Source organism: Sinocyclocheilus grahami, unplaced genomic scaffold, assembly GCF_001515645.1.
Source record: "Sinocyclocheilus grahami isolate Dianchi unplaced genomic scaffold, SAMN03320097.WGS_v1.1 scaffold33.1, whole genome shotgun sequence".
NCBI lineage: Eukaryota > Metazoa > Chordata > Actinopteri > Cypriniformes > Cyprinidae > Sinocyclocheilus > Sinocyclocheilus grahami.
This window is the reverse complement of record NW_015505212.1, coordinates 3,716,427-3,739,316: the sequence shown is the minus strand read 5'-3', so window position 1 is coordinate 3,739,316 and position 22,890 is coordinate 3,716,427. Positions and strand designations below refer to the sequence as shown.

The 22,890-nt window shown below is 36.3% G+C and overlaps 1 protein-coding gene across 4 annotated transcripts in view; it reads right to left on the bottom strand.

The window, feature by feature from the left end:
* Positions 1-941: 941 nt before the first annotated feature.
* ccdc136b (coiled-coil domain containing 136b) overlaps positions 942-22,890 on the bottom strand; it is a 34,133-nt gene continuing 12,184 nt past the window's right edge. For 2 of the 4 annotated variants that reach the window (XM_016266544.1, XM_016266538.1), the window contains exons 3-10: positions 17,904-18,224; positions 17,606-17,680; positions 14,300-14,611; positions 11,031-11,148; positions 9,215-9,488; positions 8,244-8,378; positions 5,942-6,056; positions 3,864-3,937 (exon numbers count right to left, since the gene is read on the bottom strand). In XM_016266544.1, the coding sequence (XP_016122030.1) occupies positions 5,952-6,056; positions 8,244-8,378; positions 9,215-9,488; positions 11,031-11,148; positions 14,300-14,611; positions 17,606-17,680; positions 17,904-18,224 (1,340 nt within the window). In that variant the 3' untranslated portion in view covers positions 3,864-3,937; positions 5,942-5,951. Of the gene's footprint in view, positions 3,938-5,941; positions 6,057-8,243; positions 8,379-9,214; positions 9,489-11,030; positions 11,149-14,299; positions 14,612-17,605; positions 17,681-17,903; positions 18,225-22,890 lie in introns of those variants that run through there. The other 2 variants (XM_016266550.1, XM_016266557.1) reach the window with 2 other exon arrangements.

The following is a 22,890-nucleotide window of genomic DNA, read 5'->3' as shown; positions in this document are numbered from 1 at the left end:
CACCCTCCAACATCCAGTAAAGCGCCATTTACAAATGCATTTCTAATGATTTTGTTAGTCTGTACAATTTGCAATTCTCTCAAAAACCAAAAGACTTTAATTACAAGATTAACAGGACAGAAGAGAGAACTGGCCTGGATGGCATTGTACAGAAAGGACTTAAAGGAATAGTTCACTCAAAAATGATAATCGGCTGAAAATGTACTCACCCTCAGGCCACCCAAGACGTAGATGAGTTTGTTTATTTTTTCCATCTTAAAAGATTTTGAGAGGTTTAGAACTACATCACTTGCTCACCAATGGGTCCTCTGCAGTGAATGGGTGCCGTCAGAATGAGAGTCCAAACAGCTGATAAAAACATCACAAGAGATCCACACGACTCCAATCCATCAATTAATGTCTTATGAATTGAAAAGCTGTGTGTTCTTAAGAAACAAATCCATCATAAAGGGGTTTTAACTTCAATGCTTCCAGCTAAAATATGAGTCCTCTATCCGTGATATTGTTTTATCCAGTGAAAAAGTCATCTCCTCTGAATCAGGAGAGAAATATGCTCAGATCAAGCACTGTTTACAAGCAAAAGACTGTCCAAAACCGTTCTAAACAAATACGTCTTGGAATTTGATGTGAGAGGACAACAAGGGATGGACTTTTTCACAGGAGGAAGCATTATAATGAATTATGGACTCATATTTAGGCCAAAAGTTAAAATGCCTTAATGATGCATTTGTTTCCTACAAAAACGCTGCTTTTCACTTCACAAGACCATAATACAGTGGCACATGTGGATTATTGTGATGTTTTTATCAGCCGCTTGTACTCTCATTCTGACGGCACCCACTCACTGCAGAGGATTAATTGGTGAGCGAGTGAAGTAATGTTAAATTTATCCAAATCTGAAAAAACTAACTCATCTACATCTTGAGTGGCCTGAGCCCTGATGGTGAATACATTTTCAGAAAATTATCGTTTTTGGGTGAACTATTCCTTTAAATTAAAACAATGTGACATTCAAAATTCACTGATAAAGTGAAACATTTGATATAATAATTCATAATAAGGTCCATTTGGGGAAAGCCTGGGCTTTCCAAAAGTTGCTATTTACTCTGATTGCATATTTGGAAATATTCTGGACACTTTCAAATCAAAAGTTTCTTCCACAGCCAAAGTAACTGAGTGAACCGATAAAACAAATTAAAAGATAACCTAAATGACATTGGTCTTCATTTTCAACACAAAACAAATATGAAAAGTTTAAAAACTGCAAAACTAAATTTAGAGTTGGACAAATCATGCAAAGTCTAATCGCACGAAATTGTCACAGGAGCTAAAAGCTACCACTGGCTTCTATCACTCGGCATGCACAATCTACTGCCACAGACATGCAAATACACAATCTGTACATATTACATCATTTACAAGTGCTGAGTGGAAGAGAAAAATAAATTTGCTCCTTCTGATGTGAAACACGTTTTCAAATTCCATTTCATCAAAGTAACAAACCTTCCAATGCAGTACAGGACAAATAGCACGTTTATTTCAAAGACAAATCACTGTGTAGCATGCACTGTCTTATAGAAAGTCAGCTGACCACTAATACATTGAACATTCAGTTGTGCTACCACGGAGTTCTGAGTCTATAAACAGGATAGCAGAAAACGGCACTGGAACGACCTTGGGATACTGCAGATATTCCCAAACACTGAGACTCGGCAACAACTAATGCCAGGTCTTAAAACCACACTACAAAGATCACTGCCACATTGCTAGTCAGCCGCCTGCAAGCAAATATGTCTACTATGATTTAGTCACTTTGATAAGAAGTCTACTTTGTGCTGTTTGTTGAAAATGACACTAAAAGAAATCAGGTGAAGACAACTTGTGTGTGTATACCAGAAACGGTTATATAGCAATAGATACTGTTAGTATAAAGTAATAGATTCTGTTCATACCAATAGTACCTCGAGGCTCAAAGCATTCATTTACCAGAATCATTACATGATGGATATGAGTTCAGTGACAGTATTATTAATCTTCATACAGGAAGGTATATCTGTAATAATCCCCATCCACCCAAAGACCTCAAAATTGTGACCTCTGATGTAAAAAGCTACATATAAGTACATATTTCTCAGTTTTAAACGTCTTTAGAGAAATATACATAATTTAAGACAAGTTTCTTATCATTATAACTTTTTTTGGTGAAAGGCAGTATGGAAGTTTCACTCTTATTAGCTAGCTACTCAATTCATGCTATTTATGTTATTTATGCTACAGATTTGAATTGCATTGTAAGAAACATCTGTCATGGTGTTCTGTAAGGGTTTATAATAGTAGTTCTCAGCTGGTTTTTACACTGATACCAAATAAATTACTAAAATAGTTTTTGTATTTAAAAAAAAAAAAAAGGTAAATCATTAACATTTATTAATATTAGCATGAACTGCATAGGTCCAATGATATGCATGATGCGATTTGGGAAGATTTACTCGCTACAAATGATATGGAAAGCATTCCAGGTCTTATTTTGCATTTGTATAAGCTTTTTATTTTTGCTACAGTATTTTAACTTTATTTTAGGATAGTTTTTCCTAAAATAAACAACCTGCATTTCATTTTTGGGTCCAGACACCAGTTGAGAACTACTTTTTCATGACTTTTGTACAAATGTAAAACCTTTCAAACTCTTGTCAGTTTCCTTGCAGAGAAGAGATTGTATAGATATACATGTCAGCTGTGTTTTGTCATTGCAAACATGCAAAAAAAAGAAAAAAAAAGACGGCAAATAACCTCAGATGAAATTATCAATGCAACAGCAGTGGAATTACAGTAGAACTGTGCTTGTTCATTACACTTATTTTAGTGTTCTTTTAGTGTATGCATTAGTTAACCCTTGTATAAAAATATCTATCACTCTTTAGCATCATTTATCAATCTACACACATAAAATCAATCTACAAATTTCATGTCTTGGAATAAACAATTCAGATACAAAAATATCTGTGTAAGTTTAAAATAAGCACATTTACTTGTTAGAATAACCTTAACCGACCTGGAATCTTCAAACTCTGAATTTTTTCACCAAAATGTATGTAAAAATGACAAATAGTATGCATTACATGAGTATTCTCCTTTGCTAGTATATAGAGAAGTACTGTACAGATACCTACAGAGTTTTTGAAACCAAAGAGAACATGCTCGAAAGTGGTCGAAAGTGAAAGAAGTTCTCGGTTATTGAACCTAAACACAAATGATTCTGACAATATTGAGACTTTGGTAAGTAATTATTCAACATGGGAAGATCCAGGAAGATTAAATAAGTACTGCATGCTCCTACCTAATCCAAAAGCAATGAAGCACAAAGCAATATGCTGCATCCAAAGCATTGTTGATGAAGAACGGCGTCCTCTTCGGTCCACCAAGCGATCGGGAATCTGTTTATAGAGGTAAAATGTGCAAATGTTCTATCGAAAAGTGATAAGGCAAATAGTTTTGGGAAAGAAAACAACCGATGAAATGGAAAGCAGGGAGCCAGACCAATCAGAAGCTCTCAGAGTCGTCGTCCATTCTGACCGTTTAAATACTCTCAGCATGGCGTCAGTGTCTGTAGCACTGCTGGTCGAAACGGATATGATTGTCTACAAAAGCAGAGCAAAGCAGTTGAGACGGTAAACAACCAGCATCACGATGCACACCAAAAAGCGTCAAGTTTGGAAGCCATGTGTTATTATGTTCCCAGGTGAGTGGTGGTTTTCAGTTCCCATTGGTGGTTAAATGTGGTCAGGGTGATGGAATTGTGTACCATGGGCAGAGTGGGATGATGAAGTCACTTCCTGTCCAGCGCTCAGGCCAGAGCTCTGGTGAAACAGGGAATGAGTAGAACTGCTGCTGCTGCCACTGCAACAACCATCACCAGGTTCCAGTCTCCCTCACTCTCCTGAGGTCAATGAGAGGATGAGAATGAGGTCAAGGGAAGTCATATTTAATTTTTTTATATTTTTTCTCTTAATTATTGTTGGTTGATAGCAATGAGAATAGAAATTCTATAAGAATAGAAATTTGACATTGGTTGTTTAACAGTTTTTCAGCCATACACATTTACATTTTTATATTTTAATAATAAATAAAATAAATGATAACTGAAGCTATATATATATATATATATATATATATATATATATATATATATATATATATATATAAAATATATTTTAATTAAATATATAGTATTATATACATATATACTTTAACATTTTTAAGCTGATAACCAATATTTTGTGCATCTCTGATTTTGTAAAAGTAAACGTTTAAATATTTTTTTTTATTTAAATTACAATTAAAAATATTCTCTTCCAACTTTCTTTAACTTTAAAATTCATGTACTTTTTCTGACAAGAGGCCTCGATGTTCTTGACCAAGTGTTCACTGAAGCAGGTACACACTCACAAATGTCAATGAAACAGAAACACAAATCAGAGTTGGATCTCTGGCTAGAGAACACTGAATGAGGCTACAGAACTGATCTGGTTTTAATGAACCTTCTGAGGACTAGTTGTTTATTTCCAGTCATCTTCTGTAATAGCACTGGACTTGAGAGCTAAATATACCCATCCAGAAATGTGGAGAGATACAAAGCCAAGAGCAATGACCCAGTAAATACTCCAATCACTGTCACACACGTTTTTTTTTACGTACTCTATTACTCTCTGTCCATCTGGTGTTGTGAGATTGGCAGTGGAAACTGCATGACAGTCCAGCAGAATCAAAGAACTGTGTAAGTGTGTGTGTGTGTGGCTTCAGTTGGCCCCGCTGGGCAGCAGAACTGTGGAAATCAGAGTTGTGTCATGCATTTGGCTGGGATAATAAAATTCGGAAATCTCAGAGGATGTCTAAATGACTTGATTTTTGATGGTGGCAAACATCCTGACTGAAGAATATAAGAAATATGTCTATGATGCAAAAATTCTGCTGTCCAAACTACAAAAGCACAATCTAATTTGGCAATCTAACTAAAGACAAGTCAACTTCCTTTGGGAAAAGGATGTTTTTTATGATTTTTCTATATACAGGGTTACATTTGCTCAAAGAATTGACCCATTTTTAACATACTCCATCCTGAATGAGAGTTCTTAATGTTTGTGTTTTGTTTAGGGGGGGTTTAAACCTTTGAAATGATAAATGCAAAAGATGCTGAAATATTCTGTCCAGGAAAGATGTTTGAGAATAATAAGATATAGAAATCAACTTGTTGATGTTGACAAGAATTATTCTATTTTGTCAGTAACATTTCAGACAAGACTGTGGCTAGTACATGCTAATGAATACATGGGTAAGCCTCATTCATTGTTTAGGCTTGCAGTTTTTTGTTCTGCCACAAACTTGGTTCAGAAATGAAGTTTGTCCTGTAAATTCACACTTATATGATTATTTAAAGGGATAGTTCACTCAAAAACAAAAATTCTGTCATCATTTACTCACCCTCAAGTTAATCCAAAGTTGTATGAGTATTTTTTCTTTATGTTGAACACAAAAGAAGATTTTTTTTTTGAAGACCAAACAGTTGCCAGCAGCCATTGACTTTTTTTTTTTTTTTTCATACTGTTGAAGTCAATGGCTACCGGCAACTGTTTGGTTACCAATTTTTCATACAGGTTTAGAACAAATTGTGGGTGAGTAAATTATGACAATTTTTATGCGAGTTGTTTTTTCATACTAGTTCACTGGAAAACTATGTTTGTGAAACAATGTGCACATCCATAAAAGGCCCTCGTAAAGAATCAGGCAATGTGTCTAATGGGCAAACAGGTTTGTTTGGCATGACAGTTGTGACCATTTATTGTGCCTTATAAAAAGTGACATTTTGACCAGGATAATGCAATACAGGAGGGACAAAAATAGGCTCATCTCTGGACTCTTAGAGAAAGAAAAGGCAAAGCCATACCTTTCCCCCTTTAGGATAAGAGCTCCTTCCAGCAGCACCATATCAGGCCCATAATTACAACCATTCCTATGAAGGGTATGGAGAGAATAGGGCACTCAGACGAAGGAGTGGAGCTCTGAGGAAAAACACAGGGGGTGCAGGGATGGAGAGAGGAAGAGTAGGAAGAGGTGGTGAGAGAAACAAAAATAAAAATTGATAGACACTCAAAATAAGGTAATGATTACACATGGTAGGTTTGTGAACATGTGGAATTACAGGTAAAATATGGAAAATAATAAAGTAATAGAGAGAAAGAATGAAGAGTGTGAGGATGAAAGGGAGAAAACACAACCAGATAGATAGATAGATAGATAGATAGATAGATAGATAGATAGATAGATAGATAGATAGATAGATAGATAGATAGATATGCCAGCAGTTTATCAGGAATCATCAAATTTGTTTGGAATTTGATATAGTTCAGTGTGTGTCGTGAGCATATGGGAGTTTATGATATGTTTATGTAGGTGTTCAGTGGTTATAAAGCAACAGAACGAAGCGATGAAAGACCACGGGGGAGCAGGGAGACAGGAAAATACACTAAGATTAGATACACAGCAAAGATGGTTAAACACTAAATGGAAACCTTGTGCTCGTTTCGACCCTCCGGCTGATAAACACAGAGCCAAGGTCACCATCTTGGCATTTAAAGATCCTTGCCCACACTGCACAGCCAGCCCACAGTATTAAACCAATGTACCAGGTTAAATCTGTCGACAATATTTGGGACATGTTGTTGAATACCACAGAAAATTATTCGGATTCATCCTTCTGTTTGCATAAACAAACAAACCACACATGTTAAGAGAAAGCATTGTATCTTTCCCCCATATACTTACATTGTAAGCCCGTCTATCAACTATCTAAGTGTTTTCACAAAGTTTTACTTTAGCCAAAACCTGAAACTGAAAATTAAGTTTCAGTACTTGGGTGTTTGAACTTGACATAAATATATGATGTTGGCCCTCCTAAGTGGGAGAACTTGCACAATTGGTGGCTGACTAAATACTTTTTTGCCCCACTGTATTTTGTCCAGTTTAAGGTTTTCAAGTTTTTTTGCTGAATATTTTTGGTTGCTGAAATTTCAGTGCATAACTACATTAAAACTACTGACTTAAAGTCACTGACATTATAAAAACATCATATTTTTATGCAAGATATTCAAATATTTATAATATATGCAAATATTTAAGTAGTTTGAGAGTGTAAGGAAAATGACTATTACGTGTGGTCGCTTCTGTTTCTACAGCAACAGCGGCTTCTCTGATTGGTGGATCTTTCTTTTTTTTAATAGGTAGTGAAATTCTTCAATTAAAATTTTGCAATTAATTAAACGTATATACGTAAACAAAGTGGCTTTTAACTAAACATTTTTCTCAATTACTTCTGGAACCCGACTGTTTTCTGTGATATTTGCTAGCATATTAAAGATTCTGTCGATACAGCTCCATTTGTATTTAACCCAGAACATTCCTTAAAGGAATCATGGGAATTGTAGGCGGCAGAACAGTGTGAGTGAGGGGTTAACCAGACAATTAAATTACAACTATGAAGGACGGATGATTGGCATGGGACACGGTACTCAGACTGGACAGACTCTTTGATAGGACAAAAAAAACCTTAATTAATTAGGATTTCTGTGGCTTAGAAAAACTCACTCTAAGACCTTGTTGTTAGACAGTACAGGGGTTAGAAAGACCTCTATGTCAGTGCACATTGTACACACACAAAAGCTTGATATACTACAGTGGATCAATAAAACTAGCTAGACACATTAGCTGCTAAAGGTTTGACAAACACAAGATGTGAAAACACACACAGCCCAGAATCAATGTGTGTGACAGGGCAAAAAGCAACCCAAAGTGAAACATACACACTCGACCGAAAATGGAGGAGTGGTTTAGTTAGACAGGATGCGCTTTGAAAGACAGGTACTGCTGTTGGACAGATGGTCGCTTCAGTTGGTGGTTGACCCCACATGCAAAACATTAGTCATGTACAGAGCATTTTCAAACGCTGACAAACATGTAGGTCGATGGAGTCATGGTGCCATTCTGTTGATAATATTTCGCCCTACTTGCTGTGTGAGTAATGTCTGTTTGTTTTCAGCATGTGTACAGTACAGTGATTTATTTGAGGTCACATTTTTACCCCAAAGGAGTTCACACGTTCACTGTCTGAAGTTCTAGAGTGATGGCTCTTATAGATTTGGAAGAAAGCAGTGGGTTATGACTGATGTCCGACCCCCTTTATGACCCCTCACCTGAGCCTTCCTCCCAGCCAGCCGATCAAGCTCCGCCCTACAACGCTGCAGCTCCGCCTCTAGCTCCGCCCTCTCCCTCTGGCTGCTCTCATACAGCCCCTGCAGTTCCATAAGCTCTCCCTTTAGTCCCTCACACTAAAAGAATGGAGAGACATAGAGAAATAACAAATGATAGAGGACAAGTGATTAGATTCACTGAGTCACAGAGAGAGTTTTAGCTTGTGTGGCAGAAAGTAGTGGACAAAATCTTTTAATCATTCCATTATTCAACAGAGGACAGAGGAATTCGATTTTCTTTGTTGTCACACTGTCAGGGTTTTTCAGCGATATTTCCCACAAGGTCATGTTGTTGAACAACTGAAGACAAAATAACCAGATATTCTGGGACCATCAAGTATTTGGCTCACACTTTTTGTCAATACTGTGATGGATGGTTTTGTTCGCAACCTGACGTGACCTCAATTCACCCCATACTGAGAGTGAAGAAGGTTTTTATTTAGTATTTTTGGTAACACTTTAGTATAGAGTCCAATACTCACTTTTAACTAGCTGCTTATTAGCATGCCTATTATTAACCTTTTGGCTGTTTATTAGTGCTTATAAAAAGTACATATTCTGCATGTCCATATTCTACATCCCTAATCCTACACAATACCCTAAACTTAACAACTACCTTACTAACTATTAATAAGCAGCAAATTAGGAGTTTATTGAGGCAAAAGTCGTAGTTAATGGTTTGTTAATGGCGAGAATTGGACCTTAAAATAAAGTGTGACTGTACTTTTGTTGTAAAATAATGTTTAAAATATGAAACTTTTTTAATTATCAGACATTATCATCACAGGTGGTAGATAGGTAGATAGAACTCTAAAGTTCATCTGTTTTTTGGCCAGGTGGTAATGGTAAATCTCAAAATATTCAAATAATCTAAATTAATTCTATAACTAGAGTAAATTCCGGACATTGCGTACCTCTCTCTGGACCTGTGATGCTTTCTCCTCGGCCTGTTTCAGCTGGTCTCTGAGGGAGAACACCTCCGAAAACCCTCCACTCATCCCCATCGGGGTGATGGGTTTCCCCTCAAAGGAGATGTTCTTTTGGGTGTAAGCATCCACCGGATTCCCACCTCCTACTTCCAACGTGCTGACGAAACCCTCGGCCATCACCTCTTTCTCTACATCTTTTTCTGTGTCATTTTCTCCATCATTCTGCTCTGCTTTGAGGGCCAGGCACGAATCAGCTGAGCTGTCAGGATGAAAGTAGGAAATGTACAGTACAATTATGTTGTGGTGCATTTTTTCGTGTATTACTAATTAGGGGTGTAACGATTAATCGATATGGATCGATACATCGATACGATGTCTGACGATACGATGCATCGATGCCACACGTAAAATATCGAAATCTGTAGTATAAATTGGCACCCTTATTTTGGCACTGTCCACATTTTCACATAATGTCCGTCCATGCATTACCGCCAACGCGTGCATTCTCGCTCAAACTCACGTATCAGGACTATTTAATTTATACAGTGAAGACTATGCAGTTATTTTACATTTGATTATTACATTTCTGTAGCGTACCTGAAAATGTATTTTAGACTGAGCTGAGAACCCTGAAAAGCACTGTTTATTGAACTTCTGTCTTTGTTGTATTGTATCTATTTTCTGCTATTGCTTGTAATTTGGTTATCTGTAGAAAATATTTTTAGCACTGAGCCCATAGTAGCAGCCAGAATTGTTTTTCCAATTGTTTCTTTTCTTTATTATTTAAAAAAAAAAAATGTGTAGGCCTATTTTTTTGTTGTGAATGTCCCAATTGAGGTACAGGATGTGAACATTTCAGATAAATGTTCATGTTATATATTTTGGTTGCATTTGTGAGTTAATAAAAATGTAGATGGTTGTTTAAAATAGATATATAATATCATAATATCGATATATCGATCGATATACTCCTGTATCGAATCGTATCGTAGAATTTTTTGAGGTATCTGCAAATATCGTATCGCTGGGTATGAGAATCGATATCGTATCGTGAAGAACCATCCGATTTACACCCCTATTACTAATGTACTTGAACTTATGAGCTCTTGCTGCACTCTTTGCAGATTAGCTTCATACTGTAACTTTGATACTGTGTGTGTGTGTGTGTGTGTGTGTGACAGCCGCACTGCGGTACTCATTACTGATTCCTTCTCATAATCATTTATTCAAAATCTCAACAACTCTTTGGTTTTCTCTCCCACAAATGTGTGTTTGGCCAGATTTACAACTCAAATCAGACAACTTATTGAGTGATGCATTAGAAAATCAAACTGTGCCAATGAAAAATAATATTAATCTTCACCACCTTTTCACAATTGTAAACTGTTTATAATCAGCTGTTTTCACTTCCCAGAACAGTTATTCTTTTGAGCTGAAACATTTAGCACTAGTTTAAAAAACATAACGGTTTATTTACAGAAGCATTCATTTTAAATAAAGATTGAATTAGATTCATAAAGACAAAGAAATCTTGATGTCTTAAAATAGCTGTAAGGCAACTGTGGCTCATCTCGCTGCCAAAATATTTGGATAAGATGAAATACACAATCATTAATGTTTCATGTTGCTGTGAAACACTTTCATAGCTGCTAAATAGTTTTAGTGAGAGTGTCCACCGAGACAGATTATGGCTGAATGCTTCAGCGGTCACGCCGGCCTTATTAACAGAGACTGAGTTTGCGATGCTCGGTGGCTAATTTGTCTTGCTTGTGTGTGATTGACAGGCCTTGTGTCCAATCACCTGGCTCGCTGCTGCTCCAACATCTCCAGTTTCTCAGAGAGCTGCTTGTTGTCGTTCTTCAGAGTCTGACACTCGTCCTTCAAGCAGCGACACTCCTCCATCAGCTGGTCCATGTCACCTGTCCGAACAGATGTCAGTCAAAACAGAAGTAGGGAAAAACAGTGAATTCAGAATAGCATATTAGCATTACTACTTTTATTATGTCTGCTATTCTAAATTCATGTATGTTCCAAATGGAATACTACCATATTACTTGTACTACTTTTTGTATACTGTTCACATTATGGAATTTTTATGCATGAAATATCCGGATGATCTTCTATATCAACCAAACTGCAAATACAATATACTATAAAAACACAGTATGCTATGCCAAATGTAGTCACACGCTATGTTCTGAACAAAATACTAGTATACCAAAGTAGAGCATACTGCACAATATCTTCTGCCTACAATTTGATAAACTGCACTTGAACAATAATACACTATCGTTCAAAAGTTTAATGCCATGAGATATTTTAATGTTTTTGAACAGTCTCATATGCTAACCAAGCCTGCATTTATTTTAGGGATGCACCGATATGAAAATTTTGGCCGATACCGATATGGTGGCCGATATATCGTGCATCCCTAATTTATTTGATCAAAACATGTGAAATTGTGAAATATTCTTGCAATTCAAAATAACAGGTTTTTGATGTGTAATTTATTCCTGTGAATGAAAAGCTGAATTTTCACCATCATTACTCCAGTCTTCATACACGATCCTTCAGAAAATATTCTAATATGCTTATTTGCTGCTCAAGAAACATTTAGTATTGCTTAATATTTTTGTGGAAACATGTTTAACAACAAATTTAAGTTTAAAGAACAGCATTTATTTGAAATGGAAGTCTTCTGTAACATTATAAATGTCTTTACTGTCACTTTTGATCAATTTTCTGCTGAATAAAAGTTTAAATAAATTTTTTTTTAATTGAAAAAAAGTCAAACATTTGAACAGTACAATATAGAACGATAACCGCTTCAAAGTAATATACTACATTGTTGTCACATGACCATCATTGCATATCTACTTAAGTGAGTGATCGTGTATTTTTCCATCAAATTTTGAGTACATACGTCTACATTTTTACCAGTGCGATCAAACTGTGACCCAGTATGCATCCTACATTAAAAAAAATTATAGTATGAACATGGTAGTATGCCACTTGGAACATACCTACTGTCCTAAAGGCCAAATTGCATTGAAATTGCATGGTTTCTGATCGTGAAACAAACAATACAGAGGCTACACATCTATGGCAGGAAAATAGTGAGCATTTGACCAGGGAGCTGTAAACACACAGTCGCATCTGACCCCAAATCAGAGTTAACATAAATGCATCAATCAAGGCTCAATCAAGTGTGTTCATGTTCAACACTGTTTTGCAAATCAGCGCATCTAACCGCACTACCCCACCAGCAGTAATCGCTGGTATGTTGTTTTTATTGCAGACCTTAATATAGTAAAGTTCTACCGGCATCAAGGGAGCAGAAAGCAGCCCCGGCGCCCTTAGAGGAAGAGAAAGACATCAACACCAGACAAATGGGGCTCCGTGGAGGTCCTGCACTCTGTCAGAATGTCAAACAGACACTCAGACACTGAAAGAACCTGTAATACCCTTGCATTTGTCAGTGACAATGCATTCTGGGTAATATCAGAGCACTGTGTCGTATCAGGCAATGGGGAAGAAAAGTTGATAAAACGTCTGTATCGCGGGGTTTATTTGCTATCAGCATCTGTCAGTAATGTTGGAATGAGGTTATGTGATATAAAGAAAAGTCTTGCTGGAGAAATCTCAGCTGGCTAATGTACAGAAACACAGACGAGGTCTGGAAAAATTGACTCCACAGAGCATGTAACTTTGCATGTGTGTAGAATAGATGGATTACACCCCAAAATTATAGATAAGCAGAACCACGAAAATACATTCATTTGATTTTCTATCATGGTGAACTGTATGTTGTTTTTATATTGAAATAATAAGTCTATAGAAACCTTTATTATTTTTATACTGAAAATACGCTATAATGATATTAGCATGGCATTACCTAAGCCTCACATAAACATTTTAGCATGATTAAATTTTCGTTATAGCATTATTAAGCCCAATGTTAAGTATTTTATATGTATTTTTATATTTATTTGTATACTATTATAGTTGTAATATTTTTAATTAGCTTTCATTTTTATATTTTCAGTTTTCATTTTAATTTGTTTTGACATTTTTATTATATTTTGTTGTATGAATGAATGAATGAATGGATGAATGAATGATGCATTTATATAGCGTTTATATATTTATATATTATTTTAGTATTTCAACTTCCCAAGCAACATTTCTAATTTTCCTTTCTTTTCTTTTCTTTTTTTTAAAGTTGAGATTTTTCATCTAATATTTATACTTTTATTTCAGCTCTATATATTTCATTTCAGCTTTATTTCACTTACAGAAACCAGTTTTTAATAGTTTTCGTTTTAGTTAACAATAATAACACTGATTAAGCAATTTTCCCTTAATGGTGAATGTTGACAATGTTGTGATTTCAGGTTTTCCTATAATTTAATACACATGTACCCCATAATGTAGGCAAAAGAAACACACACACAACATCTGTCCTTCTGATAATTAGTGACTTGTGTATGTGATTCTTGCATATAGAAAACTGAAACAGACATTTGCATTCACACTATTTCACTCTTCTTAGCTTCTGCATTTGAGCACATCCAAACAAACATAAGGGACAAGATTGTGCCAAAGCACACACAGCCAACAGATCTCAAACACACACACCCTCATGGAAAATGGGCCTGTCCTGCCAACCGCAGAGAGTTCTTTTGGAGAGGTGTGAGGAGTGTGTGCTGTATTATTTCCCTGTTGTACTCACTGCTCATTAGAGGTCATTTACTCCCATATTACCACAGTTTTAAGAGTGTGTTGAGTTTCATACGAGTGAATCCCACTACATTCGTATTTAATATACAGATTAAATGGATGAGGAAGATGGAACGGTTAACTAGTCACATTCATTGTGTTTTGGAGCACATTATGCTGGTGTCCCTGACTAACAGGACATTCTTGACCAACCTTCGCAAGGCTTCACTAATCTCTAGCCAGACCAGCACCAAACCAGCACTAGCCAGTATAAACTACAATTCAAGCTGATTTAAACTGGTCATTTTAGCTGGCATAGTTTGGGAGCCTGTGGTGTGGTGGGAATCAGACCTTCTCCTCCTGCTTTCTCCTGCTCTTCTCTGCGCTGGTTCTTCATGCTGATTTCGGCCCGCAGTGTGGTCAGCTCTAGCTCGTACTCCTGCGTGGTGCCCCGCAGACGCTCCAGCGTGGCGCGCAGACGGCATAGTTCCTCCTGCAGCAGGGCGATATCATTCTCTCGCTCAGCTGCCGCCTCCTCCGCCGCCTGCTGCAGCTCCTGCACCTCCTCCTGTGCCGCATGCAGCTCCTCCTGTGCCTCCCACAGCTCACTGGCCTTCTCCTCCTCAAGACTGTCCAGCTCCTCTTGCACTGAACGCAGCTGGGCTGTGGGTCAGAAGCAGGGACAGAACAACATCTTTTAACTGAAAATCGGGTAATAAAAAGTATTGCAGTGCAGTCATATGATAATACAATGGTACTACCATACGTACCAAAGTATAACATAAAACCGTATTCATATAGCATGGTATTCACATGGTACTCTTAGGTAATACCATGGTATTGATATGTGTTATTGGGAAATAAGTGAGAAAAATGTATCCCCAAGTGCCTAAAAAGTTTTAAAAGATCAAATAAGACAAAATAATAAAGCATAAGTTATAAACTGCTTCGGGCAGCACAGGTTTAATTCTTTGTGTATGAATGAATATCTAAAAAAACAACTTATTTTTTCACCTAATGACGCTTTATACTGCCTACTTTTTCTTAAATAATATCTGAAACAGTATGGAGGATCCAAAAACTGACACTTTAAACAACGGTATGATACACATTTATTTCAGTTTGTGATGTCCAGGTTTTATTTACCATACGTACCAAAGTATAACATAAAACCGTATTCATATAGCATGGTATTCACATGGTACTCTTAGGTAATACCATGGTATTGATATGTGTTATTGGGAAATAAGTGAGAAAAATGTATCCCCAAGTGCCTAAAAAGTTTTAAAAGATCAAATAAGACAAAATAATAAAGCATAAGTTATAAACTGCTTCGGGCAGCACAGGTTTAATTCTTTGTGTATGAATGAATATCTAAAAAAACAACTTATTTTTTCACCTAACGACGCTTTATACTGCCTACTTTTTCTTAAATAATATCTGAAACAGTATGGAGGATCCAAAAACTGACACTTTAAACAACGGTATGATACACATTTATTTCAGTTTGTGATGTCCAGGTTTTATATTGGAAATAAATAAAATTAAATCGTAATAAAAAAAATACGCAATAAATAAAATAACATTTATTTCCGATCCACTTTTGTGTAAAATCTATTAAATATTGATTTTGTTTTATTGTTAAATAAAACTAAAACTACAAAAACATATATATACATATATATATATGAGTGTGTGTGTGTGTTTTTTTTTAAATAAAATAAAATATAAAAATTTAAACATAAAATCAATCAAAAAGTAGAAATGTTGTTTTGGCAACTTGGTAACTGAAATAAATAAGTTCGAAATTGAAGTACTACTAAAATGACTCAAATTAAAACTGAAATACAAATGAAATAAAGTTAAATGGAAATATTAAAGAAAAAAAAACAATTAACAAAGGCACATACCAAATTACTAAAATTAAAATCAAAACTGACAATATAAAAATAAATGCTAATTCAAATATCTTACAAATGGTAGGGAAAGTATGCATACACTTGTAAAACCTTATGAGCTGTCAACTAACTAATAAAATCCATGTAGCATTTATATATGCACCGTTTGAGGACATCAAGACCATTTGAGGGCTATAATTGGCCACTTTACTGAAAATCAGGAATATTTGAAGTGAAAAATACAGGCCTTTGTTTCACGTCTCATTACAGCATTCACTCAGCACAGCCAGCTGTCACAAGTGACAAAAGTCAAAACCTCTTAAACTAACAACACAAAGTGTGAATTTTAGTCTGCAGGGGCTTCTGGAAAACTATAATCAGTCTCTTTCTTGCCAGACGTGAACACCATTAAAAAATATATGTATATATTCTCTCCTGTATCCAGCATGTGAATCTGATTCTGGCAGTGGTTTTTGTTATTCATATCTGTGATTCTATTACTCATGATGATACTTCGGTACAGCCCGTGCACTTCTGCAAACGCAGGTTTACTTTGCCTCCTCACAGTTCATTTAATTTAATTACAGCACAGCCGCTGAGAGAGTGAAAGTGAGTCACTGGGGAAGTGAACAACAATTCCATCATCTCTGCTTTTCCATCTCTCCACGGCTCACACAAGGCCCTCTCTACTCCCTCTTGCACCAAAGTAGCACTCAAACAAACCAATGGAAATGGGATGTCAGGAAATGACATCAAGCTTGAAGGATTCTATGGTAGTTACCTGACTGATTGATATAATCTCCATCATAATGCATTTACAGATAACATTGAGTTTGAATACAAAGAGTTTGAAGACATTGCGGAAGTGTTCGAACATGACGTGCAGAGAGTAATGCAATTAGTTGATATTACCAAATTTTAATGCATTCATAAAGATAATGAAGCTGCATTGGTAGTGCATACTGTCTACTATTAAAAAAATATGTGAAACAGTACGCAGTATGAAACATTAAGATTTCAAACAGAAGTATGCTACATTGTCACATTTAGAGAGTGCCATCCAAATATCATTTCTGAAAATTAAATTAAATTAAATTAAAATTATAAAAAATGATACAAAATAAAATAAAAATAGTAAATAAAATAGTAAATGAAATAAGATGACATAAAAACAAAACAAAACGATAATAAATAAGTCAAATAAAACAGTAATTAAAAATAAAATAAAATAATTAAACTAATTAAAGTAATTAAAGTTTCAGTAATTTAAAGTTTTTCCAAACCAAAATGTTTCAAGAAAAGGAAGGTGAAATCAAGCACATTGCATTGTGGGATAAAAGCACCAAGTGCATTGTACTATAATGTATATTATGTGGCAAATGTTATCTGGGTAGTAGTATAATAGTATAATATTGGGTAGTAGTACGGGTATAATATTTCAAACCATAGCCATAGCACCTATTTTTAATACAGCACAAAGATATGAATACGAAAATACCCTCTTCAAATTACCCGGGGTCTGTGTTGAAATCATAAAACAGCTTGATATATCAAGAATGTTTATTCATTAGCGTTGGACACAGCTGTTATTCAATATGCTAAATGTAAGCGGGTATTTGTGCTGCTTGATGACTGAGTAAAACAAATTGTATCTGTCATTTTTGAAGTCTACTAAATTCATTTTATTAATTTTATCATTGACTTCAATTATTAGCACTGTGGTGCATACACATCTATTTCTAATTCTGTTTCTGTTCACCTTGAAGTCTCTGGATCTGTCTCGTAAAGCTCTCGGCCTGGTGGGCGCTTGACAGTCGCTCTTCCTCCAAAAGACCTACAAAGCAACAGAACAACATTAAAAGGCGGCTGGAGGGACATTAGAAATGTAATTAGTAACCTATCACTGGCATCCGACAATATTAACAAGCCAGGAATGTTTGTGTGAGGGCATGACAAGCAACAGGTGGTTTGGTGGTCAATGACAGCTGAGCATGCTCAGAGGGAACTCCCCGGTGATGATGTCACACCCTAAAAACAGACCCCATTAGCATACACACCCTGAAGCTCGTTGTAGCTCTCCTCGTGTCGTTGCGACACCTCTCTGGTCTCCTCCAGCTCCAGGAGCAGCTGCACCACCTGCGACCTCAGCACCTCTAGTTCATCTTCTTCATGCACTCCTCTTTGCTCCTCTCTTTCCCCCTCCTTCTCCTCCTCCTTCACCTCCGTCTTCTCCCGCTCATCCTCCTGCCCCTTCTCTCCATTTCCAGCCTCCACCTCCTCCTGGTCTCTCTCCTCGTTGTCCTCCAGCGAGCCTCGCTCTTTGGCCGTCATTTCGCTGCCTATACCTGGCCGCTCCACTTTCAAGTCGCACACATCGTCTGAGACAGAAAAAGAGATCAAAGATAAATGAATCAGTCAATTATATGCAAGACTCGATTCAAACATTTTTCAGCAGTCAGATATTTATATATATATATATATATATATATCTGTCTAGTATCACTACTAACGTTAATATTTCACAGATAAACAAATAAAAATGACACATACAAAGGTTAGTCAGTGACTTTTTCCACACTAAAATCATGTTAATACACACATTTACTTCTTTGCTATCTATATATGCATGTATGAGTGCAATATTCTACAATATTCCTTGAGCTGAATCCTCTCTGCTCTAATCAACATTAACTCATCTAGCAAAATCACATTCCAAAGTTGTCTCGCTGTCATACCCACATTCTCTGTTTGGAAATGAGATGTGTAGCTATACATGTCCCACACCCCCACCCCTAACCTCCACCTGTCGTCTCTGGTGAGAACCTACTAAATCCATCCACTCCAACACCTTCATCTGAGGAACCTCTTCATCACCTGCTGGCCCCCAGCTCTCACCTCTCTCTGCCACCAACAGACCTCCAGACCCCCTCAAGCAATCAAAACACCCACCCAGGGCCACCAGTGTCCCAGTGCTAGAGGAATGTGTGCTATTTTAAGGATTTAGGCCATGATTCACCCCTCTGCCTTCACCTGTTTTCGGTCACATACTGTGTGTGTAATAATAATAATAATAATAATGTATATAATATATGTATATATATATACACTATGTATATTTGTATAATATATACACATTTGTATAATGTAGACCTATATATACATATATTATATACATTACTATTATTATTACACACACAGTGTGTGTATGAATGTGTGTATATATATATATATATATATATATATACACACTGTGTAATATATTAATGAGTGTGTGTATATATATATTTTTTTAATATAGAACATTAAATTATAATAATAATTTAATATGTATACTATACATATATAATACGCAATATAACAAAGAGTGAAAAATTTAAGGGGGTCTGAATACTTTCCGTACCCACTGTATATGACATTAAATTATTAATAATAATACTAATTTCACACACACATACATCATTAATACTATACATTAGATAAAATACTAAAATAAATGTTATCAAATAAGACATTAAACAGATCTCATGTGATTTTTTTCTATGCTGAATGAAAAGTGACAAACAAACTGAATGAAAGAACATGTAAAGTGAGCATCTGATCTCCTCCTGTTGTTGTTCTCCTGTACAGTCTGTGCTAATCACCCACCAAAGGAAGGAGCCAACTAGTTAAAAATAGCTAATTTCAACACTCTCCTTCTCTCCAATCCCTTTCTGCTTTTCTATTCATCACACCCTCATTTCCTGCCTTGCACGATTCACATCAGCTATTTTTCATTCTCGTTTTCCAAATGATCCTCCTTTTCTTTCCCGGGTCCATCCCTCTTTCCAACAGTCACCGGTTTCTCTTTTTAAAATCTACCACCTCGTTCTTAGCACCATCTTTCTCGCTCTCTCTCATCTTCACTCTAGCGTTAACGGGTGCTGCCCGCTGTGGTTTCACTCACTTGCCCTCTGACCTCTGAACTCAGAGAACCAGGCCATTCAACTGGCCAATTACACACACTTAATCTCTCCTACAATCTCACACTCTAGATCTCTTAAATGATACAAGGATTGTGTGAGAGAGTATAATTATTTAAATATATATTATTACTACTACTTTTATTTTTATCATTATTGTTATTAATACATTATAATGTGTATATATGTATGAGTATATGAATAGACACATAATTAAAGAAGTATCTTAAATAATTTAGCTGAATCAGTGCTATATGTCTATAATATCACAAGGCAAATCTAAACTGGTTAATGCTTGTGAATGACACGAGGTCCACACACAGGACACAGAGACAGTCGGCCATGCCAGACCTGACTAGACGATTCACCTCTCTGATCCTCTTAGATCAGATGGCTGTGTGGGATTAACGGAATCTGTCAGTGCGGAAAATGAGTTGTCTTGCCAGCAACTCCTCCCCCTCCATTCCTCCGTCTTTCTTTCTCCTGATCACTCCCTCTTTCTCTTTTCCCCTTGTTTGTTTTCTCTTCACTTCCCTCTCTCTTCCTGAATGTAATATTCCCGTGTGATGAGCCCTGTGCTGTATTATTGATCATGCTTTGCAGATTAAAGTCTTTCAAACATAAAATAATAATGAACCAGTGGGGAAACACACACACACATACAGGCGGAAGCAGCAGAACAGGCAGGGTCTTGAGCTCAAAGGATTATAGGCAGCTTTGATAGCAACCAATCAGCTTTATCCAGCGTATCTGAGCTATGAATTATTCTGTGGGGACGGAGAATTATTTTTACACGCAGACAGACATCTGGATCAATCACTGGATAGGCAATGCACACCGCAATCATGCAGCATCCCTCAGGACGAATAAAGCAAAGTTACGCAACAGCAGCATCTCTGGTTTTCTGTATAATTAGTACAAAGTAGTGCTGTCAGTCTATGATCTTAGATACAAAACGTATAGTTCTGCATATACTTTTAAAATTTAAAGGAATAGTTCACTCAAAAATGAAAATCTGCTTGAAATGTACTCACCCTCAAGCCATCCAAGATGTAGATGAGTTATCTTCATCTGAACAGATTTGGAGAAATGTAGCACTACATCACTTGCTCACTAATGGATTCTCTGCAGTGAATGGGTGCCGTCAGAATGAGAGTCCAAACAGCTGATAAAAACATCACAATAATCCACACCACTCCAGTCCATCAGTGAACATTTTGTGAAGTGTAAAGCTGCCTGTATGTTTGTAAAAAAAAATCTATCATTAAGGCTTTTTAACATTAAACTGTCACTTCTGACGGCACCCATTCACTGCAGAGGATCCTGGTGAGCAAGTAATGTAACGCTAGATTTCTATAAATGTGTCCTGAAGAAATAAACTCATCTACATGAGGGTAAGTAAATTTTTTAGAAAATTACATGTACATGCACAATCTAACATTCCACAGAACACAAAACACATGTAAATTTTTTTCTCTTGTAATAACAGGCACCATATATGCAATGGCTGACATAACAGAGGCCTCACTTCCTGTTGAACTCAGATTCTTGTGATTTTCTCATGTATGACGACGACTCATTAAAACAGCCGCATCTTTATTCAACAGACATAGTTCAGGAGAATGCAAGAGTCTGTTCCTTAATTTGTGTAATTTTGCCTGATTACAATTCCATGATGGAATCTGCAGCTGCATCAAAATGAATGAGAAATGTATTATGTGGAATTTAAACCCATCTCAGAAATCAGAACATTCATTTACAAAACAACTGACACAATTAATTTGCAAATGAGCACTTTGGAGATAATAATCAAATGAAACCATTTCAGACCATGTCCAGAGGCTCATATTTAATCTTAATATCATGAGTGGCATTAAATGTTGACGTGCAAAGAGTCCCCATTACAATCGTCATAAACACAGACAAATATAGTTCTCGTCTAGTTCACAGAGTTCTCATGAGCTCAGAGAATTAATATCATTCTGGTCACAAGTGTGGCTTTGGGATCGGCCTGCGGCACTGGCGGAAATCCAGTCTAATTTCTCAACATAACAAAAACAACATCAATCAAACACTGATGTATTCAGATGTGTTGCACCCTTTCTAGTTATGCTATCGCCTGTGTTCTGACCTGTCAATCATAATGGCAGTACTGTCAGCAGTCAATCAGAATGACATGATCTCAGTGACGGACAAACTAACTAAATACAGTATATCAGGGGTCTTCATCAGGGGGTCCACAGCAGTACTCCATTCATCCATCTATCCATCCAAAATAAAATAAAATAAAATACAGCTACATTTCATTGTCCCACACATAATTAAAATCTCAAATAATTAACTAAAATGTTAAATATAATTAAAATATTGAATCCATTTCAAATTTAACATACACGTTAATGAATCTACATATCAGTAATTATTATTTAAATGCATATTTAATGTAAACATCATAAAATAAGTATGTAAATACAACATTATAGTATCATATACATCAGTGTTTCTCAACCCTGGTCCTGGGCGCCCCCCAACACTGCACATTTTGTATGTCTCCCTTATCTGACATACCCATTTCAGGTCCTGGAGTTACTTTTAATGAGCTAATGAGTTGAATCAGGTGTGTTTGATTAGGGAGACACACAAAATGTGCAGTGCTGGGGGCGCCCAGGACCAGGGTTGAGAAACACTTAATGTGTTTGATTAGGGAGACACACAAAATGTGCAGTGCTGGGGGGCGCCCAGGACCAGGGTTGAGAAACACTTATATACATGTTATTATAGGAATGTTATTTAAAATGCAACACTCTTCTAGTTCTTGGCCTGAAAGACCCCTATTATACACTAACTAACTTTACAAGCATATTCGCTTTTTTGCTCATGGTCAGCCTGTGTCTGGCTAAAATCCAAACTGTGACATCAGTTTCCCGTTTATAGCGCTGCTCTCACTCCCAGTGCTAGCCGAGGGTAACATTACACTGACCTTAACCTTCAACAAACCTTTCAGCCTTATACTCTCAAGTTATCCATCAAATCCAAAAATAATATTTAAACACTTAATTTAATGCAGCCTGTCACCACCATATGA